A 25,034-nucleotide genomic window follows, 5' to 3' on the forward strand; every position below is an offset into this window, starting at 1 on the left:
ATGATATTGTGCATATGACACTAGGTGGTACTGTAGTAGCTTCACACGTCTCCTAGTTCAGCCTAAGCTGCTCTGCTAAGCTACCATTATCTATCAGCCTAAGCTGCTAGACACCCTATACACTAATAAGGGATAACTGGGCCTGGTGCAAGGTGCAAGTACCCCTTGGTACTCACTACAAGCCAGTCCAGCCTCCTACATTGGTTGTGCAGCGGTGGGATAAGTGCTTTGAGACTACTTACCACTCTTGTCATTGTACTTTTCATAAGAGAAAAATATACAAAACAAGGTCAGTGTATATACACATAGCCAAAAAGTTTTGCATTTCCTCTTTTCACTCTTTTCTAAGTGCTGAAAAGTAATTCTAACTTTCTAAAAAGTTCAAAAAAGTTTTAAAAGTTTTTTTTCTCTGTCTTTCTAAAAGCTCTGACAAACTTTTTATCTTTTACTATCACTTTAACTCTCTCTAAAAATGTCTGGCACAGGCCAAAATGTTGATCTGTCCAAACTTGCATATGATCACCTTAGCTGGAAAGGAGCAAGGAGTCTCTGCATAGAGAGAGGTTTGAGTGTAGGGAAGAATCCTTCCTTAGAACTATTAATTAACATGCTTAGAGTACAGGATAAGGCCATAAGTGCCCCATCTGTTGAAAAAGTAGCTAATGGTTCTCAATCTGATCCAGGGACTCCCCCAGGAAAAGATTCAGGAAAGAAACTTCCTAGCCTGCCCATTACTAGACAGTCTAGCATAGTTGGTAATGATGATGAGCCACACCATATAAATAGTGTTGTCTCACATCATAGCAAAAGCATTTATTCTCACCATACTGGTAGTGATGTTTCTGTTAGCCAAGCTGTTAGGGTGGCTTCTGTAAGGGACAGGTCTCCTTCTGTCCATTCTCACCATACTTCTGTTTCAAGGCATGTCCCTCCCACCCACCCTGATGACAGATTGTTAGAAAGGGAGCTCAATAGATTGAGAGTGGAACAAACCAGACTGAAGCTCAAGAAGCAACAGCTGGATTTGGATAGACAGACTTTAGAAGTAGAGAAGGAGAGACAGAAACTGGGTTTAGAAACCCATGGTGGCAGCAGCAGTATTCCCCATAGTCATCCTGTAAAAGAGCATGATTCCAAGGAATCTGCACAAGATAGTTCCCCCTTACAAGGAGGGGGATGACATTAACAAGTGGTTTGCTGCACTTGAGAGGGCCTGTGTTGTACAGGATGTCCCTCAAAGGCAGTGGGCTGCTATCCTATGGCTATCATTTAGTGGAAAAGGTAGGGATAGGCTCCTTACTGTGAAAGAAAATGATGCTAATAATTTCCAAGTTCTTAAGAATGCACTCCTGGATGGTTATGGCTTAACCACTGAACAATACAGGATAAAGTTCAGAGAGACCAAAAAGGAGTCTTCACAAGACTGGGTTGATTTCATTGACCATTCAGTGAAGGCCTTGGAGGGGTGGTTACATGGCAGTAAAGTTACTGATTATGACAGCCTGTATAACTTGATCCTGAGAGAGCATATTCTTAATAATTGTGTGTCTGATTTGTTGCACCAGTACTTGGTGGACTCTGATCTGACCTCTCCCCAAGAATTGGGAAAGAAGGCAGACAAATGGGTCAGAACAAGGGTGAACAGAAAAGTTCATACAGGGGGTGACAAAGATGGCAACAAAAAGAAGGATGGTAAGTCTTCTGACAAGGGTGGGGACAAATCTAAAAATGAGTCTTCATCAGGCCCACAAAAACACTCTGGTGGGGGTGGTGGGCCCAAATCCTCTTTTAATCAGAACAAGGAAAAGAAACCATGGTGCTATTTATGTAAAATAAAAGGCCATTGGACAACAGATCCCAGTTGTCCAAAGAAAGGCACCAAGCCTCCTACCACTACAACCCCTACTGCTACACCTAGTGTCCCTACTAATAGCAGTGGTGGTGGGAGCAAACCTACTAATAGCCAATCCAAGGGAGTAGCTGGGCTCACTATTGGTAACTTAGTTGGGGTTGGCCTTATTAGGGAGGCCACAGAGGCTGAGTTAGTCTCTGAGGGGGCTATTGATTTAGCCACCTTAGTTGCATGTCCCCTTAATATGGATAAGTACAAGCAGCTACCCCTAATAAATGGTGTTGAGGTTCAGGCCTACAGGGACACTGGTGCCAGTGTGACTATGGTCATAGAGAAACTGGTCCACCCTGAACAACACCTACTTGGTCACCAGTACCAAGTAACCGATGCTCACAACAACACACTTAGCCACCCCATGGCTGTTGTAAATCTCAACTGGGGGGGGGGGGGGTTACTGGTCCAAAGAAAGTTGTGGTAGCTTCAGATTTAACTGTAGACTGTCTATTAGGGAATGATTTGGAGACATCAGCTTGGTCAGATGTGGAGTTGGAGGCCCATGCAGCAATGCTGGGCATTCCAGGGCATATTTTTGCTTTGACAAGGGCTCAGGCCAAAAAGCAAAAAGGACAGGGAAGCTTGGATCCTGGAACAATGGACCAAGTGCTCCCTAAAGCTAGGGCTAGTAGAAGCAAACCACTTCCTACTATCCCTCCCTCTACAGTGGATTCGACTTCTGAGAAAGAAGAATTCCCTCCCTGTGCAGAACCTACACCAATAAAGCTGGAAGCAGACACTGCTGAGCTTTTGGGTGAAGGGGGGCCTGCCAGAGAGGAGCTGAGTGTGGCACAGCAAACCTGTCCCACATTAGAGGGTCTCAGACAGCAAGCTGTCAAACAGGCTAATGGGGATGTCGGTGACTCTCACAGAGTTTACTGGGAGGACAACCTCTTGTACACTGAGCATAGGGATCCTAAACCTGGAGCTTCCAGGAGATTAGTGATTCCTCAGGAGTACAGAAAGTTCCTCCTAACCCTGGCACATGACATTCCCCTAGCTGGGCACCTGGGTCAAATGAAAACTTGGGACAGACTGGTTCCATTGTTTCATTGGCCTAGGATGTCTGAGGACACAAAGGAATTTTGTAAGTCCTGTGAAACCTGTCAAGCCAGTGGCAAGACAGGTGGCACCCCAAAGGCACCCCTTATTCCACTGCCTGTGGTTGGGGTTCCCTTTGAAAGGGTAGGGGTTGACATAGTTGGCCCCCTTGACCCTCCTACTGCTTCAGGCAATAGATTTATCTTGGTGGTAGTGGACCATGCCACAAGATATCCTGAAGCTATTCCTTTAAGGACCACTACAGCACCTGCAGTGGCAAAGGCCCTCCTGGGAATATTTTCCAGTGTGGGCTTCCCAAAGGAAGTAGTATCAGACAGAGGAAGCAATTTCATGTCTGCATACTTAAAGGCCATGTGGAAGGAGTGTGGTGTAACGTACAAGTTCACAACACCCTATTATCCACAAACAAATGGACTGGTGGAGAGATTTAATAAAACTCTCAAAGGCATGATTATGGGTCTCCCTGAAAAACTCCGCAGGAGATGGGATATCCTTCTACCATGCCTCCTTTTTGCCTACAGGGAGGTACCCCAGAAAGGAGTGGGCTTCAGCCCCTTTGAACTTCTTTTTGGACACTCTGTTAGGGGTCCACTCACACTTGTAAAGGAGGGTTGGGAACAACCTTTAAAAGCTCCTAAGCAGGATATTGTGGATTATGTACTTGGCCTCAGATCAAGGATGGCTGAGTACATGAAAAAGGCCAGTAAAAACCTTCAGGCCAGCCAAGAGCTCCAGAAGCAATGGCATGATCAGAAGGCTGTTTTGGTTCAGTACCAACCAGGGCAGAAAGTGTGGGTCTTGGAGCCTGTGGCCCCAAGAGCACTCCAAGATAAATGGAGTGGACCCCACACAATTGTTGAAAAGAAGGGAGAAGTCACCTATTTAGTTGACTTAGGCACTGCCAGGAGTCCCCTTAGGGTGCTCCATGTCAACCGCCTGAAACCCTACTATGACAGGGCTGATCTCACCCTGCTCATGGCAACTGATGAGGGACAGGAAGAAGACAGTGATCCTCTACCTGATCTCTTCTCTTCCACAGAACAAGATGCTCTTGTGGAAGGTGTAGTTTTGGCTGATTGTCTTACTGCTGAGCAGAAAGACAATTGCATAAATCTCCTAGATCAATTCTCTGAACTCTTCTCTACTGTGCCAGGTACCACTTCTTGGTGTGAGCACACTATAGATACTGGAGACAGTTTACCTGTCAAAAGTAAGATCTATAGGCAGCCTGACCATGTCAGGGACTGCATAAAGCAAGAGGTCCAGAAAATGTTAGAACTAGGAGTGGTTGAGCACTCTGACAGTCCATGGGCTTCTCCTGTGGTACTGGTACCAAAACCCCATTCCAAAGATGGAAAGAAGGAAATGCGGTTTTGTGTAGACAATAGAGGTCTCAACTTGGTAACCAAAACTGATGCTCACCCTATACCCAGGGCAGATGAGCTCATAGATACACTGGCATCTGCCAAGTATCTAAGCACTTTTGATTTGACTGCAGGGTATTGGCAGATCAAATTATCAGAAGATGCTAAACCTAAGACTGCATTTTCTACCATTGGAGGACATTACCAGTTTACTGTAATGCCTTTTGGTTTGAAAAATGCACCTGCCACTTTTCAGAGGTTGGTGAACACAGTCCTGCAAGGGCTGGAAGCTTTCAGTGCAGCATATTTGGATGATATAGCTGTCTTTAACTCCAGCTGGGATGATCATCTGGTCCACCTATGGAAAGTTTTGGAGGCCCTGCAAAAGGCAGGCCTCACTATCAAGGCTTCAAAGTGCCAGATAGGGCAGGGTAAGGTGGTTTATCTGGGACACCTTGTTGGTGGGGAACAGATTGCACCACTTCAGGGGAAAATCCAAACAATTATTGATTGGGTTCCCCCTACCACTCAGACTCAGGTGAGAGCCTTCCTAGGCCTCACTGGGTATTACAGGAGGTTCATTAAGAACTATGGCTCCATTGCAGCCCCTCTTAATGACCTCACATCCAAGAAAATGCCTAAAAAGGTATTATGGACAGCAAACTGTCAGAAAGCTTTTGAGGAGCTGAAGCAGGCCATGTGCTCTGCACCTGTCCTGAAAAGCCCTTGTTACTCTAAAAAATTCTATGTCCAAACTGATGCATCTGAATTAGGAGTAGGGGCAGTCCTATCACAACTTAATTCTGAGGGCCAGGATCAACCTGTTGCTTTTATTAGTAGGAGGTTGACCCCTAGAGAAAAGCGTTGGTCTGCCATTGAGAGGGAGGCCTTTGCTGTGGTCTGGGCACTGAAGAAGTTGAGGCCATACCTGTTTGGCACTCACTTCATTGTTCAGACAGACCACAAACCTCTACATTGGCTAAAACAAATGAAAGGTGAAAATCCTAAATTGTTGAGGTGGTCCATATCCCTACAGGGAATGGACTATACAGTGGAACATAGACCTGGGAGTAGCCACTCCAATGCAGATGGACTCCCAGATATTTCCACTTAGACAATGAAGACTCATCAGGTCATGGCTAGTCTTATTGTCCTTCGTTTGGGGGGGGGGGGGTTGTGTAGGAAAGTACCATCTTGCCTGGCATGTTACCCCCATTTTTCACTGTATATATGTTGTTTTAGTTGTATGTGTCACTGGGACCCTGGTAACCCAGGGCCCCAGTGCTCATAAGTGTGCCTGAATGTGTTACCTGTGTAGTGACTAACTGTCTCACTGAGGCTCTGCTAATCAGAACCTCAGTGGTTATGCTCTCTCATTTCTTTCCAAATTGTCACTAACAGGCTAGTGACCATTTTTACCAATTTACATTGGCTTACTGGAACACCCTTATAATTCCCTAGTATATGGTACTAAGGTACCCAGGGTATTGGGGTTCCAGGAGATCCCTGTGGGCTGCAGCATTTCTTTTGCCACCCATAGGGAGCTCTGACAATTCTTACACAGGCCTGCCACTGCAGCCTGAGTGAAATAACGTCCACGTTATTTCACAGCCATTTTACACTGCACTTAAGTAACTTATAAGTCACCTATATGTCTAACCTTTACCTGGTAAAGGTTAGGTGCAAAGTTACTGTGTGTGAGGGCACCCTGGCACTAGCCAAGGTGCCCCCACATTGTTCAGAGCCAATTCCCTGAACTTTGTGAGTGCGGGGACACCATTACACGTGTGCACTACATATAGGTCACTACCTATATGTAGCTTCACAATGGTAACTCCGAATATGGCCATGTAACATGTCTATGATCATGGAATTGCCCCCTCTATGCCATCCTGGCATAGTTGGCACAATCCCATGATCCCAGTGGTCTGTAGCACAGACCCTGGTACTGCCAAACTGCCCTTCCTGGGGTTTCACTGCAGCTGCTGCTGCTGCCAACCCCTCAGACAGGCATCTGCCCTCCTGGGGTCCAGCCAGGCCTGGCCCAGGATGGCAGAACAAAGGACTTCCTCTGAGAGAGGGTGTTACACCCTCTCCCTTTGGAAAATGGTGTGAAGGCAGGGGAGGAGTAGCCTCCCCCAGCCTCTGGAAATGCTTTGTTGGGCACAGAGGTGCCCAATTCTGCATAAGCCAGTCTACACCGGTTCAGGGGACCCCTTAGCCCTGCTCTGGCGCGAAACTGGACAAAGGAAAGGGGAGTGACCACTCCCCTGACCTGCACCTCCTCTGGGAGGTGTCCAGAGCTCCTCCAGTGTGCTCCAGACCTCTGCCATCTTGGAAACAGAGGTGCTGCTGGCACACTGGACTGCTCTGAGTGGCCAGTGCCACCAGGTGACGTCAGAGACTCCTTCTGATAGGCTCCTTCAGGTGTTAGTAGCCTATCCTCTCTCCTAGGTAGCCAAACCCTCTTTTCTGGCTATTTAGGGTCTCTGTCTCTGGGGAAACTTTAGATAACGAATGCATGAGCTCAGCCGAGTTCCTCTGCATCTCTCTCTTCACCTTCTGATAAGGAATCGACTGCTGACCGTGCTGGAAGCCTGCAAAACTGCAACATAGTAGCAAAGACGACTACTGCAACTCTGTAACGCTGATCCTGCCGCCTTCTCAACTGTTTTCCTGCTTGTGCATGCTGTGGGGGTAGTCTGCCTCCTCTCTGCACCAGAAGCTCCGAAGAAATCTCCCGTGGGTCGACGGAATCTTCCCCCTGCAACCGCAGGCACCAAAAAGCTGCATTACCGGTCCCTTGGGTCTCCTCTCAGCACGACGAGCGAGGTCCCTCGAATCCAGCAACTCTGTCCAAGTGACCCCCACAGTCCAGTGACTCTTCAGTCCAAGTTTGGTGGAGGTAAGTCCTTGCCTCACCTCGCTGGGCTGCATTGCTGGGAACCGCGACTTTTGCAGCTACTCCGGCCCCTGTGCACTTCCGGCGGAAATCCTTTGTGCACAGCCAAGCCTGGGTCCACGGCACTCTAACCTGCATTGCACGACTTTCTAAGTTGGTCTCCGGCGACGTGGGACTCCTTTGTGCGACTTCGGTGAGTACCGATTCACGCATCCTCGAAGTGCCTGTTTCTGGCACTTCTCCGGGTGCTACCTGCTGCTGAGAGGGCTCCTTGTCTTGCTCGACGTCCCCTCTCTCTCCTGGTCCAATTTGCGACCTCCTGGTCCCTCCAGGGCTACAGCAGCGTCCAAAAACGCTAACCGCACGATTTGCAGCTAGCAAGGCTTGTTGGCGTTCTTTCGGCGGGAAAACACTTCTGCACGACTCTCCACGGCGAGAGGGATCCGTCCACCAAAGGGGAAGTCTCTAGCCCTTTTCGTTCCTGCAGAAACCACAGCTTCTTCTGTCCAGTAGAAGCTTCTTTGCACCCGCAGCTGGCATTTCCTGGGCATTTGCCCATCTCCGACTTGCTTGTGACTTTTGGACTTGGTCCCCTTGTTCCACAGGTACCCTAGATTGGAAATCCACAGTTGTTGCATTGTTGGTTTGTGTCTTTCCTGCATTATTCCTCTAACACGACTTCTTTGTCCTTAGGGGAACTTTAGTGCACTTTGCACTCACTTTTCAGGGTCTTGGGGAGGGTTATTTTTCTAACTCTCACTATTTTCTAATAGTCCCAGCGACCCTCTACAAGGTCACATAGGATTGGGGTCCATTCGTGGTTCGCATTCCAATTTTGGAGTATATGGTTTGTGTTGCCCCTATCCCTATGTTTGCCCATTGCATCCTATTGTAACTATACAGGGAGTGCAGAATTATTAGGCAAGTTGTATTCTTGAGGATTAATTTTATTATTGAACAACAACCATGTTCTCAATGAACCCAAAAAACTCATTAATATCAAAACTGAATATTTTTGGAAGTAGTTTTTAGTTTGTTTTTAGTTTTAGCTATGTTAGGGGGATATCTGTGTGTGCAGGTGACTATCACTGTGCATAATTATTAGGCAACTTAACAAAAAAAAATATATACCCATTTCAATTATTTATCATTACCAGTGAAACCAATATAACATCTCAACATTCACAAATATACATTTCTGACATTCAAAAACAAAACAAAAACAAATCAGTGACCAATATAGCCACCTTTCTTTGCAAGGACACTCAAAAGCCTGCCATCCATGGATTCTGTCAGTGTTTTGATCTGTTCACCATCAACATTGCGTGCAGCAGCAACCACAGCCTCCCAGACACTGTTCAGAGAGGTGTACTGTTTTCCCTCCTTGTAAATCTCACATTTGATGATGGACCACAGGTTCTCAATGGGGTTCAGATCAGGTGAACAAGGAGGCCATGTCATTAGATTTCCTTCTTTTATACCCTTTCTTGCCAGCCACGCTGTGGAGTACTTGGACGCGTGTGATGGAGCATTGTCCTGCATGAAAATCATGTTTTTCTTGAAGGATGCAGACTTCTTCCTGTACCACTGCTTGAAGAAGGTGTCTTCCAGGAACTGGCAGTAGGACTGGGAGTTGAGCTTGACTCCATCCTCAACCCGAAAAGGCCCCACAAGCTCATCTTTGATGATACCAGCCCAAACCAGTACTCCACCTCCACCTTGCTGGCGTCTGAGTCGGACTGGAGCTCTCTGCCCTTTACCAATCCAGCAACGGGCCCATCCATCTGGCCCATCAAGACTCACTCTCATTTCATCAGTCCATAAAACCTTAGAAAAATCAGTCTTGAGATATTTCTTGGCCCAGTCTTGACGTTTCAGCTTGTGTGTCTTGTTCAGTGGTGGTCGTCTTTCAGCCTTTCTTACCTTGGCCATGTCTCTGAGTATTGCACACCTTGTGCTTTTGGGCACTCCAGTGATGTTGCAGCTCTGAAATATGGCCAAACTGGTGGCAAGTGGCATCGTGGCAGCTGCACGCTTGACTTTTCTCAGTTCATGGGCAGTTATTTTGCGCCTTGGTTTTTCCACACGCTTCTTGCGACCCTGTTGACTATTTTGAATGAAACGCTTGATTGTTCGATGATCACGCTTCAGAAGCTTTGCAATTTTAAGAGTGCTGCATCCCTCTGCAAGATATCTCACTATTTTTTACTTTTCTGAGCCTGTCAAGTCCTTCTTTTGACCCATTTTGCCAAAGGAAAGGAAGTTGCCTAATAATTATGCACACCTGATATAGGGTGTTGATGTCATTAGACCACACCCCTTCTCATTACAGAGATGCACATCACCTAATATGCTTAATTGGTAGTAGGCTTTCGAGCCTATACAGCTTGGAGTAAGACAACATGCATAAAGAGGATGATGTGGTCAAAATACTCATTTGCCTAATAATTCTGCACTCCCTGTACATTGTTTGCACTGTTTTCTAAGACTATACTGCATATTTTTGCTATTGTGTATATATATCTTGTGTATATTTCCTATCCTCTCACGGAGGGTACACTCTAAGATATTTTGGCATGTTGTCTAGTATAACTGTGTATTGTGTTTTCTTATGATATTGTGCATATGACACTAGGTGGTACTGTAGTAGCTTCACACGTCTCCTAGTTCAGCCTAAGCTGCTCTGCTAAGCTACCATTATCTATCAGCCTAAGCTGCTAGACACCCTATACACTAATAAGGGATAACTGGGCCTGGTGCAAGGTGCAAGTACCCCTTGGTACTCACTACAAGCCAGTCCAGCCTCCTACATGGTCAAGATGACATTTGTGCCTAGGATACCAAACCTTATGCAGACCCTGCCATTGCAACCGCCCCCTAACCTACTAGACAAAAAGCAAGCGCTTGTCTGGGAAAACATTTTGAGCGGTAGGAGGGCTAGAATGTCCAAGGCTCAGGCATATCTTCTGCAGACCGAGGGAGGGCTGAGAGTCCCAAACCTATTATGCTGCACAGCTGCGCTACATGGTTGAATGGGGACGACCCCTGACAGAGAAACTCTGGTGTTATATCGACCAGGTAGTAGCAGGGGTCTACATCTAGAAGGTACCATAGCTGCCAAAGAAACACCGACCATCGGGGGTATATGTCTCGCCTATTTTGGGGGCCACGATGGGAGCATGGGACAAAGTACAGGTTCCCAACAGGCTATCCACACCAGTCTCCCCACAGACACCGATCATTGGCAACCCAGATTTCCCACCGCACTTAGTGACCCTGCCTTTACAACTTGGCAGGAAGCGAACTGCAAGAGGACGGAGTCATGGACTTCCACAGTCTCCAAGCGGGGTACGGCCTTCCGACGTTCGCATACTTGCAATTCATGGCCGTTCATTACTGGGTGACCTCGCCTGCGGTACGTCCGCATGCCGGTCGACCCCTTATGTGATTTGAGAGATAGTTACTGACCAGAGACATGGACAAGCAGCTCCTGTCTGACATTTACACTTTACTGCTCGCGCCGACTGCACGCTCCGCAACACCAGCAAGGCGTAGATGGGAGAGGGAATGCGAGCGCACATTCACAGACAGGGAACGGCAAGATGTCCTCCACTGGGCACGTGTCACAGCGCGCGCCACAAACACCAAAGAAATGTTTTTGAAAACAGCCCATTATATGTACTATACACCTTTACGGGTGGCCAAGTGGAGGGTGCATAGCGACAGCGGATGCTGGCGTCGGTGCGGACAGGAAGGTACACTTACTCACATATTGTGGCACTGCCCTAAGATCGCCGCTTTTTGGCATTCCAGCCTCAAAAGCGGTAGATGACATATGACACTACCATACCCCGGTTACCAAGCTGCCTCTAGGCCTTCCCAACCCTCAGACATATCCACTTTGCACACCCAAGGGTAGGGCTATTATTTTGGCTCTGGGGACTGCTAAACAACTGCTACTCTCACGATGGGTCTTTGAGACCATTCCCACTCACACTGAATGGCTGCATAAGTTATGGGCCCTTATGGGTATGGAAAAATTGACAGCAGCAGCGACTGGCTCGCTACCCCTCTTTGATAAAACTTGGGGCCCATGTATCCAGTATCTGTCGGACGAATTAAGGGAATTAACGTGCCCCTCATATCTACGCATCCTTCGACTGACGAGTATCGTCCAGACTCCCTCTTGATCAGACTGACTGATGTGCTCCCAACAGAGATTCTCAACTGTAACATACATCTTGAGTACCTCCATTGAGTGATGTAACTATTCTACTGTAAGTGATGAGCCCCCCTTCCATCCTCCCCATTCACGCTCCCTTCCCTCCATGTCACCTGTTCCCCCACCGGCCGATGGTTGTAGGTGGTAGAAGCTGTACTGTTCTTACCTTTATAAAATCAATAAAAGAGATCTTAAACCTAAAAAAGTAATTGTTCTGTTCAGTAAGATTTCTGACAGACTGAATAAAAAAACATTTTCTTGCATTTGAGCTAAAAGTTGGTACTGCCGTCTTCATGCATATTTACAACCAACAAAATTAAAGTTTAAAATTACTGGCAGAAATTGAGAAACTCAAAACTGTCAATCTGTCAAAAATGTGGGGCCACCCACATTTAGAATGGGACGTGCTTAATCAGCCCAAAAGCAAACATGGATAACAAACTATTCAGGTAGCCTCTAACCAGCCATGCTCCTTTGCTGCTCTTTAGCTCCTAAATGCTGAAATCCCTACTCATTCTTGTTACAGTCAACTTGACAGGGACTGACAGGAGCTAGGTTTCACCCTTCTTAGTTTCCACGTTATCAGCTTCATTTCTAAATAGACAAGTCATATCACAGCTAGAAAGATTCAGGAGTTCAATATTCATATGCTGGCACATACTACATTTTTGGAAAAAATAATGGTGCTATTAATTACCTTAATTTACTCTCTCATTGAAGGAATTATTTTTATAGCATGAGTAGACCGCACAACAAAGGCACAGGTCTGCCCAACTCTGGACAATTAATTTGTACACTGGGCAGTTTAAGAATACCCATACTGGAAAGCCCCTCTCTCAACTCTGCCTGTCTCTTCTAACCAAACCACAAGAAAAATCTGAAAACATCTCCAGGGCGGAAAGAGAATCATATCATTGCATTAACTCCTTATTGAGTTTCTTGTGCCAGTCCAATCAATGAGGGAATAGCCAAGTAACTAGTTTCAGCTTCAAACTGAGACACAAACACAACACACTTGTGGGTTTACTGATGTGCAGAGAAGGTTCACACCTGTACCACAGAATCATGAACTCTTGAGCCAAAGATCACTTCATTTGGACAGCCCACATCTACATGAGAGTGGAACACAAAGGTGGACAAATAAACCTACACTGAGGCATTACGAATGTCAGCAATGAACATGCCATGGATATCTGCTCAGGATGTAGGTCTCCTTTGATGAGCTGCCTAGATACCAACAGAAGGACCCCTTTCCAACAGCGTACAGGCCTTGGAAGTGTCCACTATAAAACAATGACTTATGGCAGGTATAGAGCATATTCCGCCATGTTGTTCCTCCAAAATGTACAAATAGGCAATTACACTACAGGACAAATCCACTTGTGATAGTTACATAACTACTTCTTAACACATATTACATAGATGAAGTGATGTCTCTCAAGAGAAGCCCTCTGGAAAATATACTCAGTATACAATCGCCTCCTCTGTATGCAGTTAGAAAAAACCTTCAGGAGAAAACAAGGCTCATATCCAAGATATATACAGTCTGGCAAATAAAGAGCTATGAGGACTTACAGACAAGGGATCCTAACTCTTCCAATCACCTAATAGTTTTAATGACCATAAATAATAAGGCTTCCTCCAAGCGTCAAATGTAGTGGACTAGAATCAAGCTTAGGCCAAAAGAATGCTTTAGGAAAAGGCACTGTAGCTAACAGCAAGATACTGCCATAAAAACACTTAAGAGGGGAGAAAAGGGAAACAACTGTCTTCAATTCCTTTCTATGGCAGTTTAGTGGAGTTGAGGTTCATGAAAGGCCTAATGATATTGTGCAAACTCCCAGACTATCTCATCCATTGTGGCAAGTCTCATCACCTCCAAGAGCCGAGGAGTTGACTGTATGGCCCCTGGCAAGTCCACTGAATCTTTATTTTCTTCAAAATACACTGTCATGCCTGCTCAGATCTCAGTCATCATGCTGGGCCATACAATTCCCACGCATTGAGGCGCCATTGGTGACTGCCTTGTTGCCTGGAAGCTCCCAAAGTTATCAGTAGGGATGATGTCGTCAGATATTCCTCACTCCAGATATTCCCCCCTTCGATTTGAGGCACTGGCCCTGTCAGAATAACAGTTTGAAGAAAATAAAGATTCAGTGGACTTGCCAGGGGCCATGCAGTCAACTCCTCCCTCCACTCTAGCCCAGATGACCCATCAGGCTATGCAGGCTACACCCCAGCGAAGCCAGGGGTGGTTTGGGAGTCCTGTACAGCAGCTCTGCGAGATCGTCTGCAGATGATGATAGCCTGCAAGAAAAGGGGAAGACATGGTAAAGGACTACAGCTGAAAAGTCAGGTACGGCTCCTAGAGAGACAAATGGCACAGCGCCCAGAGCAGGCAACTCATTGACTTTTGGAGGTGATGAGAACAGAGTACTGCAATTTTGTAGAAAAGGCAGCCCGTCTTGCGGTGCAGCACAAAATCTATGAGGTGGGAGGCAAGGCTGGATGCCTCTTGGCGTGTCTGAGTCGTAGGGAGGAGGCAGCCAGTTGAGTGGGGGAGATAACATCTAGCACGAGGGACAGACTTGCCACAACGGTGGAAATAGTCTGGGAGTTTGCACAATATTATTAGGCCTTTCATGAACCTCAACTCCAGAGGAAGGAAGCGGAGACAGAACATTTCTTGAGAATGCTGGTTCTTCTGCAACTGGAAAGAGAACTGGTAGAGATGCAGGAGGGGGGAACTATACTTGAGAAATTATCTGACACTCCCAAGGCCATCAGCAGAGGAAAGACCTCATGTCCCAACGGGTTAGAATTAATTAAGAAAATGGGAGCTCTGGTAGGCCCCTACCTCCAGGCAATATTCGAGGACTCCTGTACCCAAGGGGTGCTCCCCCATATGTAAGGCACACCCTGATCATGACCTGATATAAAGACAGTAAGCTGAACATTTTGTGTGTGCCCTATAGTCCAATCTCCCTGCTATAATGACACTAGGCTCTTGGCTACTATCCTGACATGTGAGCTGAACGGAGTGATATCGACTCTGCTCCATCATGACAACACAGGGTTCATACCATGCCAGTCAACGTGACATCTGAGGCCTACATAACTGGTTAGGCCCCGTATGGGACGTCCCTCGCCCACTGGCAGTCATTTCCACTGATGCGGAAAAGGCATTTGACGCAATTCACTGGCCTTATTTCTTCGCTGTGATTAGGCAGTTTGGCTTTGGCCCCTGCTTTTGTGACTTGGTGGTCTTGCATAATTCTGAGCCCATGGAAGAGGATAAATGGGATGACCTCACTGCTGTTCCTGTTGGACAGGAGAACCAGACAGGGCTGCGCTCTGTCCCCGTTGTTGTTTGCCCTGTGAATGGAACTTCTGGCTTGCTGGGTCAAGGCATTGGAGGTGAGTCGCGGGTAGGAGTCAATGCAGACATAGAGGATCTCCTTATATGCAGAAGATGTTTTAATGCTTGCCGCAGAAACCAAGGTGTCCCTGAACCATCTTCTTGAAAGGGTGGAGAAATTCAGGGAATACCCTGGCTAAAGGGTAAAATGGATAAAGTCAGTTTTATTCAAGGCAGGGCAGTGGGACTGGGAAATTCTGCTTCCTACTTTCCTGAGGGTAATGTCTGAGGGCTTTAGATCTCTAGCAATCTATATTACTCGAGGTTCAGAATGTTTCTGGCAGGAAAAGCTGGACCCCAGCTGGTGCAACAGCATGAAGATGTGGCCAGATGGAGGAAACTTTCTTTGATGCTCCTTGGTAGGGCTGCTACCCTCACGAAGATTACCTTACCCAAGCTCCAATACATCCTACAGAACACTCCATTCCCAAATACCTGAAAGGTTCTTCAGGATAGGGAGGTCCGGGGACTTGTGTGGGACAGGAGGATAGTTTTGTGGACCCTCTGAAGGTATTCCTGTTCAGTATATAAAGGAGTGATTGCCCTCCTGCACTTCAGAGCATAGTACTGGCTCTCACAGATATAGGTGATAAGCGACACAGGGCACACACCCTGTCCAGAGGGACAATGCGAGGGAGCGCCTTGCTAGGTGTGCCATGACAGACCCCCCCTTAGATCACTACATGCACAACGGGAAGTGCTTAGAGAGTCTGCTGATACCAGCATGGGTGACACTGATGGTGTGGGATTGAGCGAAGTCCCATGTGGGGTGGAAGGCGAAGCTTGCTAAGTCCACTCTGCTCTGGGTTGGAGAAACACTACATGAAGTGAGTAAGCTACAAGGCTTTGATCTGTGGGAAACAAATGGCATAGTATACCTGGGGGACGTGTTGGCTTATGGGGCACTAAAATCATTTGCCTTTTTACAAGAGGAGTATGGCCTCTCACACATGCAGCACTATAAGTACACCCAGCTTCAACATGCTCTACAGGTGGAGATGATGGACTGGGCTTCACTACCTGAAGCGTCCATGCTAGAGACCCATCTGCTGGCTGAGCTGTTGGTGAGGAGGGAAATATCCTCCACATACAGAGTGCTCATTAACAACAGCCTCAGAGGCCTCCACCGATGCTGGGACCCAGACATGGGCAAGATGGAGGACATGGATTGGGAGGCAGCACTGATACATTCTCTGGAGTAGGCCATTTAGAGCGTGCTTCCACTTAATACAGCTTAAAATCTTGCACACAGTATACATAGCGTAGGACAGGTTAAGGAAGATGGGGAGGATCCTGTTGCCCACCTGTCTAAACTGTAACACACATATGGGTTCATTCTACCGCATGGTGTGGTACTGCTCAGAGATAACAGAAATACTGTTTGCTCATATTGAAAGAACTAGGGGACATACTAGAAAAAGAATCCCGCCTACCTCCAAATCATCCTCCTTGGATTGCGGGGTTATACAGAACTGCCCTGCCAAAAACTATAATTTTGGTCGCTGGGCTTGGTTGTGGCGAAGAGGGTTGTCAAGCGGGTCTCACTAAGGAACAATGGATTGCAGGAATGGATGCTTGCATAGGGACCAAAAAGTGGTTTATGTTGCCAGGGTTTGCCCTAGTACGTATGAGATGCTTGGGACCGGTAGAGGGAGTCCAATGGTCTGGGAACAGGAAGTTCACAGCGCATTCAAGAATGAGCAAGGGGAGTGGCCCACCAAACATTGGCAGGGAAAGATGGGGTATTGGCAGAGAATCTTCTTTCCTTCTATTGCTCCTAATCCTGCCTGCATCCACCTCATTGACATCTATTGGCAGCACTGTACCAACCTCTCTATTTAAGGTACTGTGTCCTGCTGAGTATTCCCCTGGTGTTTCTTTTTGCTGTGTAGCTGGTAAGTTAATTGTGTTTGTTTATGCATAAAATCCTAATTAAAAAAAAAAAAAAAACAGGATTTCAACAGGAAGTCACTCATTGGTGCATAGCTCGGACCAAAAAGTCAGAAAGTAAAGAACCTAAAAAGAAGAAAAAAACAGTTCCGGATTCTAGTAACTATGGCAAAAGGAAAAACTAAACTGATGTCTAGGTAGCATGTCAACATACAACAGCAATCATGTCTTGGGGATACTTCTGGACTATTTTAAGGTTTTCTGTATAAAAACTACGACCAGAAAGTATTCCTATGATCAGAAAAGTATAGAACGTATTATCCATTAGAAATAAAGATGGTGAAAAAAAAAACTTTGCTGTGACTTTTTACCAAGATGTTTTGAATAAGACACAGAATAACAAGGTAGTGCACACCTGCTGTACAATTATTAAATACGAAATCATTAATCCTAAAGTTTGACATGGGGTTCTTGTATGAAAAGTGTACGGTATCTACTTTCATTAAGTCAGAAGAATGTGAAGAAAGTAAGCCACAATGGATTTAAAAAGCTGTTAAAACAAACAAAGAGGTTAAGTGTACCTGAATACTGAAGATGCATGCAATCCTGATCGCACACCGTATGCCTTCCAGGCAAAGTGAAGCTACTTCTGTATCATCACAGTCTTGCAAGCCCACACTGAAAGCAGCTAGGAATGGTGTCCATGCCAACTAAAAGAGTTCAACACGTTTTAATTAACACAATAATGTCATCAACAAAAAAAGATTACAAAAAGTGCAATCATTATTTGTAATAAAACAAGTGCTACTAAGCGGACTTTCATGGAAGCTAAACATGAGAAACCTCTGTAAAGTGTAGCTAAATAAACAAATCCTAAACCGCTATTACTGTGGTTGCAATAAGGAATTAAAAAGTGGGTTTTGTGGTATGCATTATATAGTTCATTTATTAAAGTGCAGAGGTTACTTTAAAACATTTTAATTTTTAATATCTATGAGCCAGTCATGTTTCACCACATAACTAAAGTAATGAAACCATACCTGATAATACAAACTATCTGAGCTGCAGATAACCATTTTCCGTATTGCTGAAGAGAATAAAGTGTTAGTAGTATTCTTACTATGGTTTTCTTTGAAATCTGTGAAACACCAACTCATTCACCCCCCAGACTCATAAATGGTTTTTCATAAGTTCAATTAACTTAAACCTCAAATATGATTTACCTTGGGCAAACACTATGTTGATTGTAATCCAGACTCTAAGCACAAATATTGGAAACACTTAAGAGCCAGCGTTGTGAGAACGGAAACTTTCTCATTTATAAGTATGATCAAGATTGGCGTCCTTCTCCTGAAATCTAATCACAGGCTAACTGAAAACGTTACTCAACAATAAAATATGGTAGGTATGGGGTAAGCATGGTTGAGAAACATGCTCCAAAACGTAAAGTATTAACTATGAAGAAACAGGAATGCAGAGTTTTAATGACACATTAAACACATTTTTGCCATGGATACCTTTGTCCTGTAGCAGTTGTTAATCTTTTAAAAATATTTTGTAAACATATGCCACAGTTCCATCCTAGGCAGCACCAGGTCTACGTAGTCATGACACATTGTTAACTATATCAATCAAATGTAACATTGCGCTTGATATAACCGCCTGTCCTTATTTTAAGACTGTGATGCCTCAATATAATTCACAAGTTAAGTGCCAGAAACAATCCGATGCAAAGCACAAGAAAGGGGCAGATCATGCGTAACGGGGCTAATTATTAGAAAAACTGTTACCTTCGTCTCTTTCATCACAATGAATGTAATAAAGATGGTTGAAAATATATACTAATTTCCGTATGGCATCAATGTAAGTCGACAAGTCACATATTAGCCAGTTTTAGTAGCAACTATACTAGAATAGTTTGCATGATGTACTACTAATATATTTTTGCCCTTCTAGCGAGTTTACAAATGCTAAAGTACATCTGTCCATCTCTTGCTTAAAGAAAACCTCCTCTCTGGCAGCAGACATAAGCATGACGAAGTATTTGTATTTATCGCACATATTACATTTTTGTAATAAGTACCAAAGTGTGCTCTCGGCATCCAAAATATAAACAGATTGTTTTTGTACTGCTGTTGAAGACTTTGAAAACGGTTTCAGACACATGCCAATCAGAAACAGGAATAGTTTATAAAACCAAGACAATTCCAGTGCGTTTAAAAGTTTTTGTCTGAAGATATAAGTACCGTGGAAGCAAGTGTGGGTTTTAAGGCCAAACTCGAGCTTATTTTCACTGGTATATGTTATGAAACATTTTTTGGCTCACTTGAAACTTCCAATGCGGCCTAAGAGGGCAGGCTAGTGGCCTCAGTTCTGCTAAAGTATTTTGTGAAAACTCAATTAATAGATTTATTTGAGTGAAACACACACTAGCAAACAACAGTACTTTATAGAACATTTTCACATGAACGTCTCACTTTTGGACTTATGCTGGAAGTCCAAAGTTTACAGTTTGCCCTTTCCCTCAATCTATGTAGGCCAGTGGTTAAAATTCTTAAGGAATGCAATTTTAGGCGATCCTTAAAAATACAACCTTCCCTTTCTTCTTCAGCCATGGGAGTTGGTGGAAATGGTATTAAAGAACGAGAAACAGGAAGGTATCTGCAATCAAGTGACGTTTCTCAAAAGAGACATAAAAAGGGACAACCTCTCCACTATGGCCGAGGAGTGTCACCCACTGACGAAAAGCAGAAAAATAAAGGGATAATAAAAGTATTTTATTATCCCTATATTTTTCTGCCTTTGTAGGGCGGGGCCAGCCTCCTCCAAGTCAAGTGGAGGGGGAGTGGTATGTGTGCTCCGCGCGCTGCGCCGCCACCCTTTCCTGGTAGCAGTCGTGACTTTGAATTCAAATATGCACAGCTAAGGGCATGGCCAAGGAGGAGCCTGGGCAAGACACATCTCCCTGAGCTCATCATGTGAGGCCCTTAACACCCCCTCCCCTACCCCTACATCCCCTTGTAATGGCTCGTTTTGGTAGGGGTGTTCCCTGTGATTTCCCCCCAGTTCCACAGACAAGGTGCCACGTAGGGAGATCAGGCATATCCCATCTGAGCCAGAGAGTGCCCCGGAGACGCCAGTCCAGGTGAACAGAGAAGCTGCGGTGGACATCTTGGAGCCATGCCAGACATGCCACGCGGCCTTCACCAGAGAGACTGAAACCAGCGGTCGGCCTGGTGGCACCCCGATAACATCGGCCTAATGATATAGACGGCCAGGCGTGCATATGCCAACCTGGTGCCCCAGACTGTAATAGCCAAGGTGGTACATTGGCCGGATCGAGTCTAGGCTCGGTGCACAACTAGGACCTAAGTAGCATTTGAGGGCTGGCCTGACGGAGGGGCGGCCCCTTCGACATTTTTGCACACACACCCCACCTGGCCGATTAGCGCCTGCCTGGAGTCGGCCACGAAGCCTGGAGGGAGAGGCGGAGTGTGCAAGGAGTTAATTCCTTCAGGGCCGTACCAGGAACCAGGTTTGGTCTACGCTTGGTCCATAAACATTGGGGGACCCAGAGAAGGCCGGAGGTGAGGCTTGAGGGGTGTGGGCTTATTTGAGGGGTGATGCCCCTCAGTATGCCCTGAATGCCCCCCCATACCCCAAAGATTCCCTTACATCTCCATCAACCCAGCACCCCACATTCTGGAGGTAGTGAGACGGGTGTAGAGACAGTACAGTAGAAGCACCTGAGAGCCAGCTCACATTAGGAGAGATGAGGCCCCCCTGGGAGTGTGATGGCCCCGCTCCACTCTAAATTGCCTGTAAATACCCCAACAGCGACATGTCCTGGCCCAATCTAACACTTTTAACCTAGGCAGCAATCACAGCCCTGCGGCTTAATGCGGGCTACACGGACGTGCTAGCACCAATGCTATCAACAAACAAGATGAGCGCACAAAGGCCAAAGAGCACGTTTGGGCTCCACGCTATAGACACTACCCCGTGGACTTTCTCCAGACCCTGCAGATTCAAGTATGGGGGCCATAGAATGCTTGAGACTGGGAGGGAGGCACTGGCAAGTACGACCCGCCTATAGACTGGGGAGCCTTTCCGTGCTGGACCCCGGACACCCAGGACCTGGCGACAATCATTTCCCAGGACATATCCCTGACACTGAGATACAACTACTTCTTCTCTTTCAAAACAGCCTTGCCTGTCGGCACACTAACTTTCCTCATAGGCGGACGTCGCCCTCACTTCCAGGTGTGGACCCGCCTTCAGTGGCATTCTCTGACCCCGGAAAGGAAACATATTGGGATGGAGTGGGACTTCTTACCACCATGCTCCCACCCTTGGAGGTACGAAATTGGCATTTGGTTGTCAATGGGAGCGCTGAATCTTTCTGATATGCGTCAAGTGTGGATTGGATTCCCTTTCCCTCTGAACTGAAATGGCGGCGGAAAAGCAAAGCCTTGTTGCTCTTCCACGATCAGGCATATGCCCCATAAGCCTGACCCTAATTGAAGGAGGATTCATGGCCTCAGCCCCTGGCCCAGAGCAGGGGTTCTGACTCCCATGCCCCAGCGACCAAAAGGATATTTCGCTCCTCCACCATGAATTTCGTAAACACCTCACATCACTCCGTCAAGATTTCACCAGGGCCTTAACTGCCCTCGACTAGTCATTGCACCAGACAAATGCCCACCTTGCCACAGTAGAGACAACAGGGGCAGACCATGTCCTTGACAACGTCGCCCGGACAGCCCGTAATTAGAAGCTGGAGAGGGGGTAAATGGAACTGCACGACGAAATCAACGATCTAGAAAATCGTTCAAAGCAAAATAACCTAAGTATCCGGGGCCTAGCAGCCTCCATTCTGCCAAGAGAACTCGAGTTCCAGGTACAGGCCCTCTTTGCTCACATCACGATGACACCCACAGGGTGTATGCTACCTTGCAGCAACAAAAGAACCTGGCATCGGACTCTCTGACTCGAGTTCACTACTTCCACTGTCGTAGTTGGACTCTTACTCTAGGCAAAACTGCTGGTTTAGGGATGACAGCACTTTTGTTTGTAGGCGACTAGGCCATTCCTGCAAGTCGCAACTGTCGGCCCAACCCACCCGGATCACAAGTAGTACCTCACCAAAAACCAAAACAGTAAAAGGTGATTTGTGGTAGTCTTTAGGCATGGACTCAAGAGTGTGACATCTCAGGGGAGTTGTGGTTAAACGGAGATTCCCCTTTTCTCACATGAGCAACAAGTCTCAGTCACACTCAGGCACTGAAGGAGATGCAGTAAAGTTTTCAATAGGTTTCATTAACAAGACTGCAATCTACTGTAAAATGCATGGGCTGAAATGATTAGGATAATGAACAATGCAAGAAACAGAATTGTAAGAATGAGAGTCATGAACACCATCTTGCAATAACATGAGATGTGAAATAGGCCCTAATCCCCTAGCATGATGAACCTAATCTCTAACCTAAAGAGAGCTAGGTGTGTTAAACCTAATCTGTCAGTACCATGTCCATGAGAAGAGCCCCCCCTATCCTTGTTACCTTGGAATGAGGTATCCAGATCAGACGCCGTGGGGACACAAAGGCTGGGTCTGCACCAAGGCAACGAGTAGCATAGATAGCGTGTATTGCATCTGCTAGGAATCCCTCTGATAACCTTGACTGCGTGAAATGTATTTATACAGATCTTGTAGGACCCCTGATGCAGGTATGTTTCCAAACAATAGATAAGAAGGCATGCTTGGGGCGGCAATTACATAAACAATTCCCTCCAAAGGTACATTATGTTCCTGTCACACCTAAGTGGGAAAGGGACATGATGTGAATACCTACTTATATCACTTGTCTTTGACGCTGATAGTGATGCCTTCACAGAGTGGCACTGATAACATGAAATCAAAACATCTTCCTAACTATAAACATAGCAGCCATCTTGGAAGAAATAATTAAATAATGCGCTAAAACAGAGCAGGCTAACTAGGTTAAAAGTCACTAGGTGACGGGGGCACAGGCCTGCAAGGCAGAAGGCTAAGCTAAACTCCTGATTCCCATTAAAACTAAATAAGATCCACTACACCACCAGAAGGAACAGATTCAACGAGCTGCTCGACAACAAGAACCAATCGTCTTATGTGGGGACTCTATTTCTTTGTAGCAAGACATTGTGGCCCACATGTTGGCCACTTTGCGCATCAAGGCAATAGGATTGTTGCCACATGCCTCAGTAGGCCCAGGAGGTGCTCGTTTTATCCACCCAACTGATACAGACAAGCCTTAGTGGATGGAGGGGGAGGTTGGCGCTTCCAAACCTCTTGACAGGTGAAAAAGGAAGGGAGGTAGCAACAACAGGCTGACAAAGAACTCTGTTCCCCTTCTTTAGACAACAACTCGCCACCTTGACCTTCCCATCACCATCAGCAGGACTATAGTTGAGTTCTTCCCTTATTTTTTGGGTGATTTGGGGAGGGAGTTCTCTCTATTTCCTGTTGATAACTGACTTCGCTTCTACAACTCGATTGTATGCATGCCGGGGGTGGGCGGTTGGGGGCGGGAGGGAGTAGCTGCATGGGTTTACTCACAAGCTTGCCCCTTGCTTATTGTCTTACACTTTTGTCTTTAAGAGTACACTTCTACATTCTTTCTTTCTTTTATCCTTTTGGCCTGTTCAAGGACATGGTTTGTCTGTTTTTCTTGATGGCTGGCGGTCCAGTGGCTCACCGGCTGCCTTGCCCTACGCCAGTGGTTCCCAATCTTTTGACTTCTGTGGACCTCCACTTTATCATTACTGAAGCCCAGGGACCCCCACTTAAGCTTTATTGGAATCCAGGGACCCCCACTGAGTCATTACTGAAAGCTGGGGACCTAATCTGTTAATATTATTTATTTTTCTAAGCTGTGGCGGACCCCCAGGTGTCCCCGGACCACAGGTTGGCAACCACTGCCCTACGCCTTCACCATTGATGTTTCTTTTCTTTGTTAACCTTTTGATGTTACTGACACACAAGTGCACCACACGCTGTTCCAAGGAGCGGGAGCTGGGCGCACATTGCTCTGCTCTGAATGTCTTGGAAACCTACACATATGCCTACACATGACCACTCTTCACATCATTTCCCTTAACATGCAGGGCTTGAACACCCCACTCAAACGTAGAGCACTAACAAATTGGTTGCGTTGCATGGAGGTCAATGTTGCATTCCTACAGGAGATGCATCTCCTCTGAGCTAACACCAAGAGCCTACACTCTTTCTAATCTTGCAAGTCCCGGGTAGTAGCTATTGTGCTCTGCCAAGATCTTTCCTTAACCCTAGAAAATACTTAGAGACCACGAAGGATGACAAATAGGCATACAGGGTACGTTCAGCTCCACTCACCTGACCATAGCCTCAATTTATGGCCCTAATGGGGTAGAGAGGAGATTTATACCAATCTCTTCCAGGGGCTTTCCCATTTTCACTTAGGGGTATTAGTACTAGGCGGTGACTTCAATATCCCTCTAGATTCGCTGACTTGATCACTCCCATTCTTGACAAGATGAACCTTGCACGCTCGTAGCCCTACCCCAGCACATCTTGGACTTAGCCTAAGTGGATGCCTGGCATCATCACCACCCCCAAGAACAAGATTATCCATTCTATTCCAATGTCCATAAGACATATTCCTGACTCAACTACTTTTGTCTCCCAGACCTTGCTGCCTACCCTACTTGACACCAAAATCGATGTTAGCGCCATCACAGATCATGCCACAGTCTTGTTTACATGAAGCCCAGATGCCCCACAGCATCCGTTCCCCACTCTATGGGTTTCAACGAAGTAGAGATTAGAGACCTGGTCCTACGCAACCACATTAGGGAGGCCATAGAGTGTTATTTCCCTAAAAATGACACAAAGGAAGTGTTTCCAGTGACCCTGTGGGATGCTGCAAATGCAGTCTTCCGGGGAGAACTCATCTCCCACACAGCAACATTCAAAAGAGCGAACAAACTTCGTCAGCAGGAACTGGACATTCAGCTACAGCAGGCAGAAGTGCAATATAAGGAAGGGGAGCTCCCATTGGACCCTGAGAAACTTATGCGAACTCAGAGGTGAGCACAAACATCTAATAAAAACAGCAGCCAAGAAGCTGCTCTATATCAACTAAACACACTACAAAAAAGGAGACATAGCAGATAGGCTGCTAGCTCATAAACTGAGCATTCGCTTCACACGCAATCACATTAGGAAAGTAACTGATGACAAGGGTCGCCTC

At 46.2% G+C, this 25,034-nt stretch overlaps 1 protein-coding gene across 1 annotated transcript in view; it reads right to left on the reverse strand.

The window, feature by feature from the left end:
- The window catches only part of ARFGEF1 (ARF guanine nucleotide exchange factor 1), a 961,498-nt gene that overhangs the window by 412,958 nt on the left and 523,506 nt on the right, over positions 1-25,034 (reverse strand). Inside the window, exon 20 of the mRNA XM_069220293.1 lies at positions 17,346-17,474. Within this exon, the coding sequence (XP_069076394.1) occupies positions 17,346-17,474 (129 nt within the window). The remainder of the gene's footprint in view (positions 1-17,345; positions 17,475-25,034) is intronic.

The sequence above is a fragment of the Pleurodeles waltl genome, chromosome 2_2 (genome assembly GCF_031143425.1).
Source record: "Pleurodeles waltl isolate 20211129_DDA chromosome 2_2, aPleWal1.hap1.20221129, whole genome shotgun sequence".
Classification (NCBI taxonomy): Eukaryota; Metazoa; Chordata; class Amphibia; order Caudata; family Salamandridae; genus Pleurodeles; species Pleurodeles waltl.